Source organism: Drosophila subobscura, chromosome A (genome assembly GCF_008121235.1).
Source record: "Drosophila subobscura isolate 14011-0131.10 chromosome A, UCBerk_Dsub_1.0, whole genome shotgun sequence".
NCBI classification, from domain to species: Eukaryota; Metazoa; Arthropoda; class Insecta; order Diptera; family Drosophilidae; genus Drosophila; species Drosophila subobscura.
In genome coordinates this window covers 17,451,188-17,470,040 of record NC_048530.1, presented here as the reverse complement: position 1 = coordinate 17,470,040, position 18,853 = coordinate 17,451,188, and the positions used below count along the sequence as shown (strand labels likewise).

Below are 18,853 nucleotides of genomic sequence, written 5' to 3'. Positions count from 1 at the left end.
TGGCTCTAGCTGAATGTGAGCACGACAATGGGAAATGTGAGATGCACGACAAATCATCATACTCGTACCGTACCTTTCCGTTTAAATGTCTTAAGTAAACGCTGCCCGTCCCTCCCAGCACGAGTGGCAATTTGTTTGTCACTGCTCCACAGCTCCACAGCCGACCGCAACTGTCCACGCCCTGTTTGGCGTACTTCCAACTGTTAGACGCCCACAACAGACATATTGCCGAGCAATTTGGTGTCACAGCAAGGAAGTGCGCTGCCTGGCAAGCAGGCGAATGCCAACTTGTTGCTCGGAGTCGTTCCCATCAAACCCACAACCACTGCTTGGCCTTGCGCACCAAGCAGTGTGAGAGCGGGCAACACAGAGAGAAAAGAAGCAGTGCAAATCAACGCTCTATCAAGAGTGATGCCATGAACCTTTAGCTCGATTTAGTTACTGCAATCATAGATAAATGCTCCAAGTGGATTCCGCCAGCCATCAGCCATGAAGCGCTGCTCGCCGTGGATGATTTCCAAATTGATCTCTTCCACTTCTTGAGGCTTTCACTGCAAGCAGTAATAATCGTGCAAAGCAGGGGCCAAAAAATGTGGCATTGGATAGTGCATATATTAAAGGCATTTCTGCATAAGAAGATTTCATCTTCCAAGAGCACACATCCGCAGTGTAGGCACACGACAGATACGGCAGTGCCAGTGCCTTGCCGGTGCCTGCCCGGTAGGGGTCGGGACCGGGTGGGCCGTGTCGGGTGTATGTCGACTCGTGTCGGGTCATGTCGCCGCTCCTCGCGGGATGCTTGCCGTTCCGTGCCGTGCCTCTTGCTTGGTCACTTGCCACTGGAGCTCCCTGCCGCACGGTCGGCATCTGGTAAGAGCGGAGCGGAACGCGGCGGCATCGCAGAGAGATAACAGTTCACTTATTTGTGCGGCTTTTTCTTCCGTTTTATTTATTTATAAAAGTTTTTTGTGGTTTGTTCTTTGCACGCTACGTGCGATAGACGGGCCACGAAAGTTTTGTTTGATTAAATGAAGCCAGCAGGTGGCCGCAGATCAAGTGGAAATATTCAAATGGATCTGATGTTTCCATAGACGAAACCGTCATGTAAGTGATCTCTCAGCACACCTGTCCATCCATCCTCTCTATCTGTTAATTGTGATGAAGTGAAAATGAACTAAGACTCTTGCTTTTTGTGGGGTAATTGACAAGCAAATATTTGTAGAATTCGCCAGCTCATAATTCGCAGCAGGAGACGCAAGAAAACATATTCCAAAAACATGCATCGAATATTCGCTTCGTACTTGATACAAATAAATAATTGGTTGGCATTTGCCCATTCGGAAAAGTTCTCCTTGGGGCACAAACACACACAGAGTGATGGCCGGGAAATGAGTGCAATAATTTGCAAGGTTAGCAACTTTTCCGGCCAGCAGCAAATCAGCGTTAAATCCGTACAGATCGGAGGCCAGCGAGCGTAAATAATTGCATTTGGGGCTGCCATTTATTGTATTGTAATTGGTGCCAAAAAAAACATAATAAAATATTAGTCAATGCTGCAACATTAGGAGCCGTCTGTCTGTGTGCCTGATGGCATTTTCGCTTCCGTTTTTTCGGGTCTGCAGGGAGGGGTGGGGTGGGGTGGGGAGTCAGCATCATTAACCGCATTGACGGCAAACGCTAGACAAAACACAATTCATCATCAATATTCAGCATGTGTACACATAATTATTCCTTCAGCCCCAATGCCACCGACCACTGCCATCGATTGTTGGCCATTTTGTATCAGTTTCAGGCGGGAGAGACTCTGTGGCACTGTGGGGGTACAGGCTGCTGAGCCTGTCCTTTGCTTCTTTACTGTTGTACTCGTAGCGTACTGGCCCTGTTGTTGACAATAAATTTCCATTTCATGCATAATTTATGCCGGCAAACGTTTTCCAATTATTGTCTTTTATCGAAGGCTTCTGAAGGCTACTGAAATATTTCCCAAAAGCAACTATGAGAACTGCTAATGGGCATCTCCAGAGAGAGAAGTTCCTCAATTATTGGCAAAGGAGCCAAGAACAGACATTCCAGCATGCATTCAACTGAGTTCTTAGCGGAATTTCATGGTCAAAGGATTTATTTAAAACATAGGAAATTTAAATAGAAAGAAGTGAGATTCTGCTTCAGTATTTGCTGTGCAATTTGCAATTTTCTGGCATAAGCTCCGAATTGTGCGCCATGGCAATATAAGTCCCAATTATGAAGAAGTCAATTCAAAGCTGCTGCCCTGGACCTGGCAAATGCAATGAATTCAATTTAACTTGGGACACAGCGGACACAAGACACAGAGGACACGGGACACATGGCGAAAGGCTTGCGACTACAGAACGCAATTAATGCTCATTAAGGCAGGACCTGTGGGAGGACATTCTCCTTGGTTACCCTCACGCAGGTGATTGTATGGCAGATGGCCGCCCCACCGACCAGCGCTAATTGCTGTTGCAGCCCATAAAGACTGACACCTGCAACATGAGGCAACATGACAACTTGCCTCCTGTTGCTCTCTGCTTGGGTTTGCGCCTGAAAACTGTCCAACAAACTGTAATAAATTAAGTCCTCAAATTTAAGTTTTTGTTTTGTTTTTTGTTTGTGTGCCTCAGATTTGTCCTCAGCCACATTCGGGTGTGCACTCCACGAGACACTGCCACAGGGAACTGGGACCTGGGATACCAAATGAATCTGAATCTGAATCTGACTCTGCAGCTGTCGTGGGTGGGTTTGCTGTTGCTGTTGCCGTTGCCGTTGCCGTTGCTGGGGCTTCTGCTAAAACTCAATCAAGCGAAATGAGTTTTGATTAAAAATATAACCGAGTTAGGCCAGAACTTTGCTCATCCCACACACACACACACATATGTATCTCCATGTAGGTATGTGTGTGCATCTCTCCCCCCACGGCATTGCCGCGAAACAACTTTTACCGAGCGATGTGCAGTGCATTTTCAATCGTTTTTTGCCCTGTGGCATTTGCTTTGTGACTAAATGCAATTAAGCTCCTTTAAATGCTGGCATTAATTAGACAATAAACTGATTTATAACACACATGGAGGGGCATGGGAGTGCTCTGAGGACGATGCAATCAAAGTTCCATTCAAGGTTGTTGCTGTCACGCTTCGATGGTCGTTCGCTGGGGGGTCAGCTGTGGTCGGGACACACACACACACGCAATTTCCACACTCTCAGCTTATATGTACATCTGTTTCTGTCTCTGTTTCTGTATCTGTGGCTCAACTCTTTGAAGCTTAACCAAATTACCACGGCACACACGAATGGGCAGCCAGTAGCCAGCTCAAAGCAATCTGCCTCTTTGAGATATGACGACAGTTTCCCAGCTGGAGGCAGCAGCCCCCTCATCGACAGCAGGGCAGCAGCAGGCAGAGCCACAGCCCCAGCCCCAGCCCCAGGATAATCTGCGAATATTTTTAAAGCATTTGTATGCCGAGTGCGTCTATCGCTACCAGAACGACACATACGAGGATGGGGACGAGGACCCAGCGGTACTGGCAACAGGTTAGACACACACACACTCGTACATACGAGTGATGTACGTGATTCCCCATGGCAGTGATTCCCCCCAACTCAACTCAAATCAACAATCATCCTTTCATGCCGCAGACTATGAGGTGGAGGTGCCGCAGAACTTTAGTCCTGTGCCGCGATATCTGGAGAATGCCGTCCTCAATGAGGGCAGCATTGATATGCAGAGTGTGAACGAGGCATCGGCAGCTAATAATGAACTCTATGCCACCATCCTGACTGCCACAATGTCTACGCAGCTGGTGGAAGAGGAGCAGCAGCAGGGACAGCAGCAACAGAAGCAGGCAAATCTCAGCAACGGCAGCGGCAGCGGCAGCCTCTTTTGTCCACTGAACTTCGATGGATATCTGTGCTGGCCCCGAACCCCAGCCGGCACCGTTTTGAGTCAATATTGCCCCGATTTCGTAGAGGGTTTCAATAGCAAATTTCTGGCCCACAAGACGTGAGTTAAATGCCCAAAAAATATGCCCACTTCCACTCTGCTGAGCTATCGATCTGTTATTCGAGTGTTAAATATACTTTCGATCGATTCACAGCTGCCTGGAGAACGGCACTTGGTTTCGGCATCCGGTTAGCAACCTCACCTGGTCCAACTACACCAACTGTGTGGACTACGAGGACTTGGAGGTGAGTTGTCTGCCCAGCTACCAGGAGCAGCATTAATGCTGACCAATCGCTAATTGCAGTTTCGTCAGTTCATCAATGAGTTGTATGTGAAGGGTTATGCCCTCTCCCTGCTGGCTCTACTCATCTCTATTATCATATTTCTGGGCTTCAAGTAAGTGAAGTGTGGCCTCTGCCATTGACTGACAACTGAGTGACTCTGTCCCTTGCAGATCGCTGCGCTGCACTCGCATTCGCATTCATGTCCATCTCTTTGCCTCGCTGGCCTGCACTTGTGTGTCCTGGATCCTCTGGTATCGCCTGGTTGTGGAACGGCCCGAACTCATAGCCGAAAGTCCGGTAAGTTCCAGCCACAAAGACTCAAGCCCTCCACACAAATCATTTGCCTTTCAGCTCTGGTGCATCGGTCTCCATCTTGTGGTGCATTACTTCATGCTGGTCAACTACTTCTGGATGTTCTGTGAGGGTTTACATCTGCACTTGGTTCTCGTTGTGGTGAGTCATGCTTGCTTCTCCTTCTCCTTGGCTCCTTCCTTGTGCATTCACATGCAAATCCTCATAATTTCCAGCAACTTTTGCATACTTCATGAGCATTTGCTGTGAATGGTAAATGTGATTTGCTGCTGCTTGCAACTTGTTTTGTCCTTAATTTGTGTGAACAGCAAGTCGCAACTGCAAGCAACCTGCTCTCTTCTCCCTGCTATTTCCCTGTGTTGTGTCTTTGCCAGGTCTTTGTCAAGGACACCATTGTTATGCGCTGGTTCAAAATCATCAGCTGGCTCTGCCCGCTTCATGTGGCGCTGCTCTATGGCACGGCCAGGCACTACAGCAGCACCGACAATGAACAGTGAGTGACTCTTACCTAACCAATGTACAGTCCTGCTGTATCCTTACCCAATCCACAAGGTTTTCCTCACATCATCTCTGTTTGCCCCTTTGCAGCTGCTGGATCAATGACAGCCTCTTTCTGTGGATCTTCTCGGTGCCCATAACTCTCTCTCTGCTGGCCAGCTTCAGTATGTCGAAAAGCATTATAATTATATTTCAATGCCAATCCAAATATCTTTGCAGTCTTTCTCATCAATGTGTTGCGTGTGATTGTGAGAAAGTTGCACCCACAGTCGGCCCAGCCTGCGCCTTTGGCCATACGCAAGGCCGTGCGGGCCACCATCATTCTGGTGCCGCTCTTCGGGCTGCAGCACTTTCTGCTGCCCTATCGCCCCGATGCCGGCACACAACTGGATCGCTTCTATCAGCTGCTCTCTGTCGTTCTGGTCAGCCTGCAGGGCTTTGTCGTCTCGTTTCTGTTCTGCTTCGCCAATCACGATGTCACGTTCGCCATGCGGACGCTTCTCAATAAATGGGTGCCCACTCTGGTGGCTGCACCGCCGGCAGGGAGTAATACTGGACAATTGGCCACAACCACGCCCAGTCGTGAGCTGGGCGTCTAAGGTGTATCGCATCAGCAACAGCATACCCAGAGTCCGCATCCAGCCGAACAACTCGGACATAATGGCAGAGCAAAGATTTTGAGGGAGACTTATCCATCGATCTGTCGCTTCCTTGAAGATCTTTCTGTGGCTAAGCTCCAAAAGATCCTCCAACCGCATTTATTGTTTCACCTCAAAGACTCTCTCACATTTAGTTGGTCCTGAATATAGCTGGGAAATAATTTAAATAACCGAATTCAAGCAGCATTATCAGTGGAAATATTTGACGACTACAAATTATTCGGGCAGCAAGCGGCAAGCAGTACCCGGACCAAGGCAGCAAGCAGTGCCCGGACCTAGGCAGCATGCAGTGCCCGACCAATACGATTTTAAATCCTACAAAATTATGCATAATACCGATCCAAAGAGGATGAAGCCTCTAAAATACACACATACATATGTACGTACTCGAGTGTACCTAAAGGAATAAAATATCTTTTTTTTTCGCTCTATCTCATAATCATAATGATAAAATATATATATGTATATGTATGTATGTTATGTCAATGTAGTTCAGTCAGATATATTGTATTCACTTTGAATCACTCTAACGTAGTGAATAAACCAGATTAACCAGCAGCGGAAATGTCCTTTAAAAATGTCCAGGCTTGGGAGGGCGTAAAAAAAACTCTATTTTTGGTAATTTGTTTGTTTTTTTTTTTCGTTCAATTTTATTTCATTTTTTTGTTATCGTTTTGTCATATTTTTATTTTGTATACCATTGCTTGCCGGCTTTTTGGTTTTTCTTTTTTTGTTTCATTTTTGTTTTTTTGGATTTTTTTGTTTGTTTGTTTATGAAAGAGCAAAAGAGCGTTTGAACAAAAACTAAGACATACAATAAAATACAAATGGAATAATAATTATACATACATTCATATAATTTATACGTACGAGTACGAGTATAGTAAAATTTACGTTCCTTCTTCCTTGCTTACGATTTCGATTTCGATTTGGTTTTTGGTTTTCTTTTGCCATTTATAAGTTATATAATAATATGCATCTAAATTTTTGTGTCACCTCGGCATCCTTCACATTGTGTAAGTGTGTGTATGTGTGTGTGTGTGTGAGCTATGTCTATGGCATGTGACTATCCATAGACTATATCCATCCTTAGACATTTCATATGTAAATACGATGAGTGAGAACTTTAGCTGTTGCTCCTGTTTGGGGCTTAGAATGTGTTTTTGATTGGTGATTGCTGATTGTTGATTGCTGATGTAGGAGGAGGAGGTGATGTACAAATAAGTCTCAAGTCCTACTCGATGGCTACGAATCCAATACAGAAATGTGTGTTTAATGAAGCATAAATATAGATACGTAAAGTAGGATAAGTACATGGATATGCGGTATGCGGTTAACTAATTGGGTAAGTATAATAAATCTGTGCTGGCCTCCGATCTGCACAAAAGTATATTGTATGTATATGTATGTACGATACGATACGATACGCTATAGACAATCATAATTAGCACACACAATAAAATAGACAATAAATCATTTAGAGTTGAAGTTTAGTTCTGTTTTGGGTTTTTCATAGTTTTTTTTTTGGTTTTTTTGTGGCTGTTTCTGTTGCATACACATATGTATGTACATATGTTCTATATATGGGCGTTTGCTTATATATGTGTATAACGGTTACCAATTTCTCTTATGCACACAAATTGATTGAAATATTTTGTTTTCTTTCTCGGTTTGGTTTTGTTCATTAGTTTAAGTTAAATCTATATATTCTTTGGGCGCGTTCCGTTGACTGGCGGCTACGTATATTTTTAATTTTATTCCTGTTTCTTATTTTCTCAACTTTTATGCTCAAATTTGATGCAAGTTGTTCAACATTTTTCTATTCTGTTCACTATTTGGGTTTACATTGTAAGCAGCTCTATTGCTTGCGAGGAGTGCCCATTTACTGCTTGCACTGCTTGTGTGCACTGCACGGGCAGTACACTGCTTGGACTGCTTGGCTACAGTTTACCGTGTGGTTTTGCCTTTGGCGGGCATTTATTTCTGTTTCTGAATTTTGTATTTTCGCTTTGCTTTTGGCCTGTCCGCTTCCTCTTGATTTGATCTGTGATTTCCCCGCAGCAAACGCATTTCTTATCGACTAAATTAAACGTTTTCTATTCGCTAATCTGCATGCAATTTTGTCACTATGAAAATGAACAATATACATACATACATACATAAGTACATACTTTCTCTTTCTGCTCCATTTAGCTTAGACTTTTAGATTGTATCGATGACATCGCCTTACGTGACTAGATTTTAGTGTATATCAATACAAATGTTGGAAGTTGATGGTTTGCTTAGCTTCGGGAGGCGTTGGTAATTGTGTTGTTTTTCCTTTATTATTTCTGGTTTCTGTATCTGATATTCTTTGAAATTTTGCAGCTTCTCCAACTCTCGGACTTTGTGTTTTTGCCTGGGAGCGTATCTATGTATTTCTCTGGCCATATTATTAGACATTTACATAGGTAAGTATGTGTGTAGATATATGTATGTATATATAATATGTATGTGTATATTTTCATATAGATTCATAAATATTAATTTGTTGTATTTAACTTTTAAATGCATTTCATGCTTAGTTGATGATTTTCATTGTTGGGTTCGGTTTTAGGTATGCCTTTTTGCCGTTTCTTTTTCGCTCTATTGTAATTGTAGTCAAACACAAACATCTATGTGTGTGTGTATGTGTGTGTTTGTGCGTATGTGTGTGTGTTTTATAATGGAACCAATAAACGATACTAATATTCGATAGTTAATAAATGTTTAGGTAAATGGTATAGAAAGCACTTATGCGTGCAAACTCTGTGAATGAATGTGACCCGAGTCGCTGAGCTCCGATTTGTACAACTTCCGTTCCGTTCACGTTCAATGTTTCACGTTTAAGTCGTGTCGCGTCCGGTTACACGTCCATGTCCGGGTCCGAGCTACATCAGTATCTGACACGTGCCACATTTTAATATTGCTTTTGTGAATGACACACACTCACACCCGCAGGAGCCCTTTGGGTGGGGACTGCTGCTGCGATGCGGCGGTTAATAGTAAGTATTTTTGTATACTTATGGCCCTTATTCGCTTATCTCTTGAGTAATCCACGTTGCTTACACTGCTGAGTATTGAGTAGTTAGTATTAGGAGACTAGTCACCGGCTGAGATGAATAGACGAATCGGGGAATCGATGGGTAACCCCGAAGCTGCACCAAATCTTGAACGTTGATCTGCGCCCTGAGCTCAGAGCTTCTGTGTTTGGCGTTAGGGGATTTCGATTCCTGGTCATCTCATGTATCTCATCTATTTATTTCGGTTTCGTTATCGGTTTCATTACCCGTTTCTCGTTTGTCATTGAAGCAGTTCGGTTTTTGTGTTTTCCTCCTTTTTTTAAAGGTATTTTTTTAATGTATTTCACATTGTCCTTTGCGCGTATTTCTCTGACATGTATTCCGTACTATTTTGCAAATCTTTTTTAGTCCTTCTCGCTAAACTCCCGCTCTGTGTATATGTATATACACACACATCTATATATCAATATATATATTTCAATAAATTTTACTATAAATCTTTGTTTAAAAAATTTTACATCGTTTATATTTAAAAATTTGGTGTTTTCAATTTGCGCTCGCAGCTCCCACAACATTTTGCTCTGCTGGAGCGGTTATTGGTTATCTCTTTTTCCCCTCAATTTCTTAAATACTCTAAGTATTATTTTATGACTTATTATTTTGTAGGTTTTTAAGTATGCTTATCCTTAGGGGCGCCTTGCCATGTAGATGTGGCCTTGCCTTCTGGGCACCAGATACGAGTACACCCAAAAAGTGTGTTTCCTTTCTCTCTTTTTTTTTTTGTAATCTTTTTGCGTTTTCGATTTCGATTTGTTGATTTGGTTGTTTTTGTTCTGTTTGTTTTTGTTGCTCTACTAATGCTACTGACACACACATTGATTGTAAGTAGACACTACTGAATGATCATTAGGGCTGAGAGGGGAATAAAACTAGGACATAGAAGTGGAAAATCGAATTACGCAAGGGCAACTAGGTGGCTCTCTTTGTTCAAATATACAATGAATATAAATACAATGTATTGCATTTATGTATGTACATAGGTATGTACTTATCTATGATGTACAGATACTGTATATGATTGTAGATATATGTATGTATGGGATGCATGTATGTATGTTATGGATGTATGTATGTATGCGTACGATATAAAAACCAGTTAAAACTTAATCATACTTTTATAGATCGTTGAAACTTAGTTCGAGTATTTCGAGTATCATTTGTATAAATGCGAGTGCTGTTGTTGTTGTTTGTTGTTTCTTGTTGTTGTTGTTGTTGTTTTTTTTGTAGTTTCTATGGTTGTATGTGGATGTGTTACCGCATTTCGCTTGGCCTTCGTTTGCCAAACCCTCTCAGAGTGTTACTCCACTCCGATCACAAGTCACCTGCGGCGTTGCCAATTTTGTGTGATGTTGTTTTTTTTTTGGTTTTTGGTTTTTGGATGGAAAAAAAGAAAACAAATGGTTGTGTTTTTGGTTTTTTGTGGTTTTTTTTTCGCTTTTCTCATTTTTTTGCATAGTTTTTGGAATAAGTCACACATTTATTCAATAATAAATATATATTTTTAGTGGTAGTTCGCCTTGCATTTTTGCATTTTATTTTTTTTGTATTTGGTTTTGTGTTAGTTTTGTTTCGTTTTGTTGTTGTTGCTGTTGTTGTTGGTTTTGTTTGTTTTAGTTTAGTTTTTGTTTTTGGTTTCGCTTTGGTGGCATTCAATAAGTTATAATAATTATAAAAATGGAATAATAAGTAGGCATAATAATATATAATAATGAATACAATATAATAGGTTTTCTTGGTTTCGTTTACTTTGATTTGCACTTGACGAATACGAATATTGAATATACTTTGCTTGCTCCTCCGCTTAGACGACGAAAAAAGGGTCTTTAAATCTGGCTAGATATATGTATGTATGTTTGTATGTATGTATGTATCTTCTATATAATAATGTGTGTGTGTGTGTGTGTTTGTGTTATTGGGTGTTCTTGTTACGTTTGGAGACATTTTCTCTCGCGGCATTCGTGTTGGTTTCGCTTCATGTTCGTTTCGTGTTCGTGTTCGTGTTTCGAGTGTCGAGTGTCCGAAATCAATGCGAAATAATTCGAATAAGTTTGTGAATACATCATATCGTGTGGTGGAACTAGAATTAATCGTAAGATAAACCTGGCAAAACGAACGCAAAATACAATACAATACAATATAATATATCTATGCATATCCATTATAATAAGTATAATAAGTAATTAGGTAAGCTGAGAGAAATATGAGAGTGTGTGTGAGTTATTTGGATTTTTGTTTTTGTTTTTGTTTTTTTTTTTTGTTAGTTCGCTTAAATCAGTAGACATTAAGTAAATCATTTGGTTAGCTCGTTAAATATACGGTTTAATTGAATATAATCAAATTGAATTACATATCGATAAGGTAAAAAAAAGAATAGTTTCTATATATTGCGACTTGGATCATCATTTTCTTGATTCATATATTTTTTTTCGTTTTTTTTTTGCTTTCTTTTATTTTTTTGTAGTTTTTTTGTGGTTTTATTTTCTTTTGTTTTGTTTTCTTTATTTGCTCAATGCAATGTTGCCAATCTTCATTGCCTCCCATATTAATTTTGTCAATTTATAGACATTTGTTGTTGTCTTGTTTTTCTTTTCCTAAAGGTTCTGTCTCGCTCTCTTCGTTAGTTGCTGCTCGGTTTCGGTTTGCCTCATTTAAGCTTTGTTTTTTTGTGTTCTTTGTGTTGTTCAGTTTTATGCTTTGGTTAATCGAATTAAATTATATAGTTTCGAGTATTTCGAGTGCATGCATATCGAGTGTACTTTAATCGGTATCCACTCGACACGCACACGAACTCACAAAATCAAATAAATTTTCACTAAGTTTTTCATTAGAATTACAATCATAATAATTTCGTTTAGCATACAAAATCAAATCATAGATGAATCTCCTCCTCTTCCTCACACTCCCTTCCATCATGATCATGATTTTGATTTATGTTTAGCTTTGTCTTTTGTCTTTATCTTTTATCTTTATCATTATCTTAGTAAATGTGTGAATTTTGACTACAACTTGTCGACGCGTCGCGACGTTGGCAAATCAAACACCTTCGATCTTACGGAAAGTCTCGGGTCTCCGGGTAGTGTCAAATCATAGAGTATTGATGGTAAGAGAGAGGGCTATGCTTAGGCCTAGACACTAGTTCAGTTTCGCTTAAGTTGTTTTAGTTTTGTTAGTCTTAAAGCTGACCTGGAGCACACGGTTGCCCAGGGTGTAGCCATTGAGTGACTGGATGGCCACCACAGCCTCGTCGTAGTTGGTCATTGTGACGAAGCCGAATCCCTTGCACTTGCTGGTCTGCAGGTCCCGGATCACCTTCACCGACTGCACGGCCCCGAATGGCCCAAACAGCTGCCACAGCACATTCTCCTCGGTCTCAGGTGCCAAATTGTAGACGAATATGCACCATCCGGATCCGGTCATTGCGTTGCCGGGCAATATCGAGTTGGCCAACAGATCACCGGCCAATGGCGAGTACCTAAAGTTTGATCGCAACGATTTTGATGGGGAAACAATAGATGAAAGTTCGATTAGTAATCTGAATTTGTGGCTATGTGTACAAAAAATCTTAGCTTAAGTCGGGGAAACCCTCCACGAATAAAACTAGAATATGCGCTAGACTCAGTTAGGATTTGATTCTTTGAAATTGATACATGCCTCGAGAGTGTGTATGCCACACTGCGAGAGCATCATTACACTCTGCTTCGGTTACATATACATATGTAATTTGTAATGTCTAAACCAGAGGCCAGCTCCAGAAAAAGAGCCCAGCTCGTGCAGTCGGCACACGCAGAGCTTAAAAGCTTCGGCGGGCTATGCAGAGGGAACCGCCGCAGCGGCAGAGAAACAACTTCGTTTGGCCCCATGCACAATTTCTCGGCTGCGCGCAGCGGCAGAGAAGCAAGAAACGTTTTTGACTTCGAGTTTGTTTTCTGTCCCTGATTGAAAGCTAAGCAGCCGCCGGACCACGCAACCAGAGGGCAAAGCTGCCAAAAAAAAAAAGCTTTCTCTCTCTCGCTTACAGTTCCTCTTTGGAACTCGCTGAGAGGTAAATGCATGGTAAAGATCCGTTAGTCAAGTGCGGAAGAGAAGCAAGAAATGCTTTTGACTTTTATCTGTTTTAGGTGCATACAAACGCCCTGAGACAGGGCACATAAACAGACGCACAAAGAATATTCTGACATGCAAACGAAAGCAAAGCGAAACAGGAAAGCATAAAGAAAACAGCTAAACACAGATAGACCAGATAAAGTTTGTACACAAACACACAAACGAACACATGGATGCTAAGACACTTATAGAACAAAAAAACTAAGTATCTTCTTCGGTTACACTCTTTACTTAAGCTAACAAAATCCAAATAAGAATGCATTATGGAAATATTTACATATGTACATATGTACAAATGTATGTATTTATGTATTTATGTATGTGTGATGGTGTGAAATGAAGAAGATCATACATAAATAATTCACCTTCGTAGGCCCCTGTTAACCGCTAACATGGGACACTTTCCAATGCTAAAAATGATGACAAAAATGTGTTGACCCAAATAGACAAGGAAAGAAAGAAGGAAAGAAAGAAAGAAACGTTGAACCGAAATGACACATAAGGTAGGTAATAAAATATAATAATATAATATATAAACAAACTTTTTTCTTTCTTTTGTTTCAACTCAACTCGCAAACTCAACATAGAAACGAAGAATTCATTTGGGTGGTAATCGTTTTTGGGTTTTGAAATGAAATTATTAAAGCCCGCAGCCACCATCACACACAATCAGACACTGCCTGTAGCACACCCTATTATCCTATTAGCCTATTCTAGGTGCAGGCTCGGCTCTACATTCGATTGGTACAGGGTATAGGGTATAGATACTGGGTACACACCTGATGCGACCAGCGTTTGGTAGGGCGCCGGCCAGGCGTCGTGTGGCCGCTGCCGCCTGTGGCGTCAAGTAGGCGGTCAGTGGCGGTGCAATCTGTGCCTTGGCGCTGTTGCTCGGATTGTTGGCAAACTTCACGGTAATCGGCTCGGCATAGCCCTTGGGTGTCTTGCCATTCAGCTCTTGTATGGCCCGTTCGGCTTCGTTGCGTTGATCGAAGCGTATAAAACCGACGCCCTTCGATAGACCTTCGATAATAAATAATCCAGTTAATAATTGCCATGGACTACTCCCAAATACTTAGTCTTACCGGAAATATTATCACAGAGTATACGAGATGTAATTATCTTGCCGAACGATGCGAACATCCCCTCCAAGTCTGGTTGTGATAGATTCTTCGGAAGACCCGATACATATAAATTAGCACCCTTTATTGATTCTGAACTTGGACGGGCGTATGATACTTTAATAACTTTGTTCTGCAAACGCAAACCGTTCAGGGTGTTCACAGCCTTCTCAGCATCCTCGGCACGCACATAGTTGACAAAGCCATAGCCCAGGCTTTGACCTACAAACACGAATCAGTGAATAATCCAGTTACACATGTACTCGAATATGATTCCTTACCTTGCTGGAGTGCCGGATTGAGCGCTGTCAACGATGCTGGCAAGACTGCAGGAGCGAAAGGGCGGAACGAAATGGAAAGAAATTAGCAAATACTTTAACGCTGGTAGCTGCTATATAAACTCAAAGAAATATACAAGAAAGGGATCTAATACAGGTACAGAAAACCAGTACATATGTATATGCATCTACAGGAGGGGCAGCCAAAAGACCGCAAAAACAATCGATGAACTCAACAACATAATTAGCGAACGAATATTTGAATATTAATTTGTATTGTAGAATAATTGGTTGAATATTTACCCAAATTACCTGAGACTTTATCACGCACCAGTTTGCAACTCTCGAGCTCACCGATGCTCGAGAAGAGTGATCGCATCTCCTCTTGCGTCATTGTCTGTGGCAGATAGTTGACGATCAAATTGGTGCGCGACTCATCATTGCTGCCATCCACGGAGCCATTGGCGCTGCCGTTCTTCACGATATCCATGGCGTTGGTCATTTTGCTTTTGCTTTTGCTTTTGCTTTCGGTTTTGTTAGTTTTTTCCTTAGTTTCTTTTTGTTTTGTTTATTGGTTGATTTGTTGCTTGTTAAATGGTTGCTGTCGTTCGCTTAGTAATTAATCTCACTGCTTGGTTTTTGTTAACGCTTACGAATTATGCTCTTACTTCTTTGCTTTATTTCTATTTTTATGTTTTGTTTCGTTTCTTGTTTAAGTTTAGTTTCGACTGCGCTTTGCACAAGTCCCGTGAAGTTGTTTAGCCGCACAAGTGGTTTGTTTTTAGTTCGGTTGTGTGGGTTTTTAGATCAACTACGATCGCGAAAAAAAAACACGTCCTCCTTTTTTTAGTTTTTGTTTTTTAGTTATCTTCTACAGCGTTCTGTGTCTAAAACCTTTAAAATTGTATTTATGTCTTGAATGTTTTTTTGCTTATGTTTTTTGTTTTAAGTTAAAAGAGTAAATTTTGCTAAATGTTTTGCTTTCGCCGAGTGTTTGTTTTTGAGAATTGTATGTTGCTTTTTTTGGCTTTCTTTTCGGTTTTGGATTTTCTGTTTATTTTTGTATAAAATTGCAAAAATGCAAAAAGATAGCAACTATTATATTATTTATTATTATTATTATACGTTTTTACTAAATTTGCGCTGGTTGGTTGTTGCTGTTGTTGTTGTTGTTGTTGGAACTTAGCTTTCGTTTTCAAATAAATACATACACACATATATCGTGTATGGTTAGTTGTATTTGTATTAGCTGCTATCCTCCTTGAATATGATTATTCGTTTATGCTTTTGTTAAGTTAATAGTAGTTGGTTTTATTTGGTGGTGTTTGGTTTAAGCTTTCCTCCTCTCTCTTATTCCGGTTTCAATCTGCTCTTTTCAGATTATTTCTGCTTGCTGCAGTTTTAAAAACTTCTTACTTCCAAGTATCGTCCTTCAATATCTTGCTTGCTCTTCTTGCGCCCTGATAAATGATGGCTGTTCGATTGCTCTCTTGCTTTTACTCAATCTGCAAAGTAGAATTGAAGGTAGATATTTTGTAAGTTAAGTAGAGCAGTGAATGCTTTAAAGTAAATTCAATAAAAGTTGATTGATGCCTACAGCGGAGCAGTTGTACCATTCAGATAATTCCATTTCAAAGCTAAAAAACTATTCGAAAATAAAGAACTTTGCTCTCCACGGACTCAAATCAGTGGGCAAGTGATAAGCGACTTTTAAGCGAGTTTCACACACGACATTGCTTCCCTCTTCTTGCACCCAGAGACAGAGAGGGAGAGTGAGAGTGAGAGAGAGCGATTGACACTTACTGGCACTGTCAAAGACAGGAGGACGACCGTGAGTGCGCGCTGTCACCACCACCATTGGCAATGCCAGTGACATTACCTAGGAGTGTCATATACCCACATCCCCCAGCCACCCTCTTCTTGCATAATGGCAGGACGACAAGGGTAAGTCAAAGCTGAAATCTGTTTATCAAACAACAATGGTACATAAATGGGTATGGGTTATGTGATTCGGGAGTTTGTTTGTGTCGCTTTATCTTTTTTCTTTTTTTTTCTTTTTTGTCAGCACAAAATGCTCGCCTAATGGTTCGGAATTTAATTAAATCGCTTTTGCGACCTGTGGGAGAGTTCTTTGTGTGTGTGTGTTGCCATAAAGGTGCACACACACAAGAAATAAATATATGTATAAATATGTACATTCAGCGACTATAAGGCGGGGCTGATATGATATCTAAAGATGCCAACTCGGCATTAATATTCGTAGGATTTAATGCTGCCAAGAATACATTTTGAGGAACAGCTTGAAGAAGTGTTTGTATTGTTTGTGGGAACTATTCTCCATCCCCCTGGACTAAGCTGTAGCTAAAATATTATTTTAGCTAGCTTCAACGATTTTGAATCCTGGTCCGTTTTCTTTTTTAAAGAAAACCCATGACGATTCAATGCAAATATTTCCCGTCTTTGCAGCGAGTGCGTTGTCATAGTCGTCTAGGACTACTTTTCCACCCATTCAGTGTCAATAATTGTTCCAATTGGAATGGTTTTTGGGGGTTGAAAACCCGAGAAAGAGAGCGAGAGAGAGAGTGGGCCCCGGGACTTCCTAGTTCCTGCCAGATCCTGGCTGTCTGGCTAAGCGCGCGCGTGTTTCTGCACTGGAAAATAGGGTAAAAACCTGACGTGAAAAACAAACAACAAACGAGCGGGCAAGTCCTGTCCCAGTCACAGTCACAGTCCCAGTGCCAGTCCCAGTGCCTGTCCCAGTCCACGGCCATGTCCTGCCCTGTCTTTGGGGTCGTTGAACTCTGACTGCATTTGTGCCTGTGGCTTTGGGTTTTCTAGTTTTTCCCATTTATGCATGTGTCGCTGTATGTGTGTGTCTTTTCCACTTTCCCACTCTTTAGTGTTTGCTCATTTTTTTGTTGTTTTTTTGTTTTTTGGACAGCCAGAGGCTTGGGCTGCGGTTACTAAACTGCCACCAACAGCTGTTCAAAAGCCAGGACCCGCGCGCACGTTCATTGAACCCCTGCGAAAACAGGGCAGCGACTTGAAAGGCTTTGAAATGTCAAACAAACCTCAAAAGGCAGCATGCAAAAAGGTGAAGATGCAGGCGGTGCAAGAGCTGGCAGCCAAGCGGAAGGATGAACGGGTAAATATTTGCCACAAAAGGCGCCTCAAAACAAAAGGAAGTGCAATGCAAAAAAACAACAGCAAAAAATGAAGGGGAATCACACCCACAAAGACAGACCCAGAGAGAGAGAGAGGCAGAGAGCAGGCAGAGAGGAAGGGAAACATGGTTTAATTGCACAGCATGGCGTGATGCAGCATAATACAGACAGGGGCTGGCTCCCTCCAGGACCCCCTTGTGCGTGTGTGTGTGTGTGTGTGTGTGTCTGGGTGTTTGGGTGTGTGTAAGGAAGAACCCAAGAGCGAAAAATGTGTAATTGACACTTTTACGCCGATATCTGTGACCTCATTCGAGAATGTGTGTCGCTGGTGCTGGAGAGCCTTAGAGGCGGCCCTTGAGGTGGGTCAGGGCATGTCCTGAGGGTCACCAGCAGGGCGGGCGAAGGCTGGCAACAGAGGCAGGAATAGGGAACAGAGACAGAGAGGGTTTCAGCTTGAATGGCAGCAGACCATGAGCTGATTTTTCGCCATTTAAATGCAATTGAAATCTGCATAAATCATTGCATTGTGAATTATTTTATGGACATTTTTAGTAATTTTTATTGGTAGTTCCATGGCCATAACTCAACTGTTATCAATCGCATAAGGCATAGCCATCAGATAGTATACTCCCTGGGCGGGGCAGTGTTTGGCTTATTTCTATAAGTATTCCCCATGAAACACTGAGCCTCAGCTTGTGCTTGAACCACAGACCCTGTACACTTGGGCAAGCTCAAAGGCGTTGCAATAGGGAACAAAAAACAAATAAATAAATGTCATGGAAATTTTCAACTGCTTTATCGATTGCTGGTGCCAGCAAGAAGCGCCGCAGCCACGACTGCTGCTCCCACTATGAGTATAACTATACTTATAGCCCATAACCATGGGGATATACATATGTATGAATGTAGATAAACATAGCATGACTTTCGGATGTGAAGGATGTTGATTAGATCATTCGGCTATTACTCGTACTTACATGCTGGCGAGCCGAGACGGGGCATTGTGGGTGCGAGGTGCCGGCTGGGAGGAAATACTGTCATACAGCTGCTCGATGGCGGGGAGGAAGGACTCTGGACTATAATTTCTATTGATTGCACAGAGAAACAAGAAACTTTCTCAAAGTCTCGCGTCGACTCGTTGGCTCTCGTTCTCTTCCAAGTCTAGCACTCTCTCTCTCTCTCTCTCTCTCTCGCTCTGTCTCTGTCTATGTAACTGCGCCTGTCTGTCTCCCTTGCACGCTCCTTTGTCCAATGTGTTAAAGATTTATTATATCTCGATTGTTTCTTACTGTTTTATTCGCGTAATTGCACGAGACCGCACTTTCAGCTCACACACTCGAACAAAAAGTGACGAAAAAAAAGGTCGGGGTATCC

At 41.8% G+C, this 18,853-nt stretch overlaps 2 protein-coding genes across 4 annotated transcripts; one reads left to right on the top strand and one right to left on the bottom strand.

Annotated features, from left to right (window-relative positions):
- Positions 1-1,007: 1,007 nt before the first annotated feature.
- LOC117890078 (calcitonin gene-related peptide type 1 receptor) lies at positions 1,008-6,132 on the top strand. Its single transcript, XM_034794737.1, has 10 exons — positions 1,008-1,104; positions 3,281-3,549; positions 3,655-4,018; positions 4,113-4,203; positions 4,263-4,354; positions 4,413-4,539; positions 4,594-4,695; positions 4,929-5,047; positions 5,143-5,216; positions 5,272-6,132. Exons 2-10 carry the CDS (start codon positions 3,354-3,356, stop codon positions 5,649-5,651), a joined length of 1,545 nt encoding a protein of 514 aa, XP_034650628.1. The 5' UTR covers positions 1,008-1,104; positions 3,281-3,353; the 3' UTR covers positions 5,652-6,132.
- Positions 6,133-11,249: 5,117 nt separating this feature from the next.
- LOC117903589 (ELAV-like protein 2) lies at positions 11,250-15,187 on the bottom strand. Of its 3 annotated transcripts, none has more exons than XM_034815810.1 (5): positions 14,619-15,180; positions 14,319-14,363; positions 14,002-14,259; positions 13,696-13,939; positions 11,250-12,284 (listed from the first exon to the last, which is right to left on the bottom strand). In XM_034815810.1, exons 1-5 carry the CDS (start codon positions 14,815-14,817, stop codon positions 11,960-11,962), a joined length of 1,071 nt encoding a protein of 356 aa, XP_034671701.1. In that variant the 5' UTR covers positions 14,818-15,180; the 3' UTR covers positions 11,250-11,959. The 3 variants fall into 3 exon arrangements, with proteins under 3 accessions (XP_034671701.1, XP_034671702.1, XP_034671703.1); XM_034815811.1 differs by having other exon boundaries at positions 14,628-15,179; XM_034815812.1 differs by lacking the exon at positions 11,250-12,284 and adding an exon at positions 13,263-13,326 and having other exon boundaries at positions 14,619-15,187.
- Between the last annotated feature and the right edge of the window lie 3,666 nt (positions 15,188-18,853).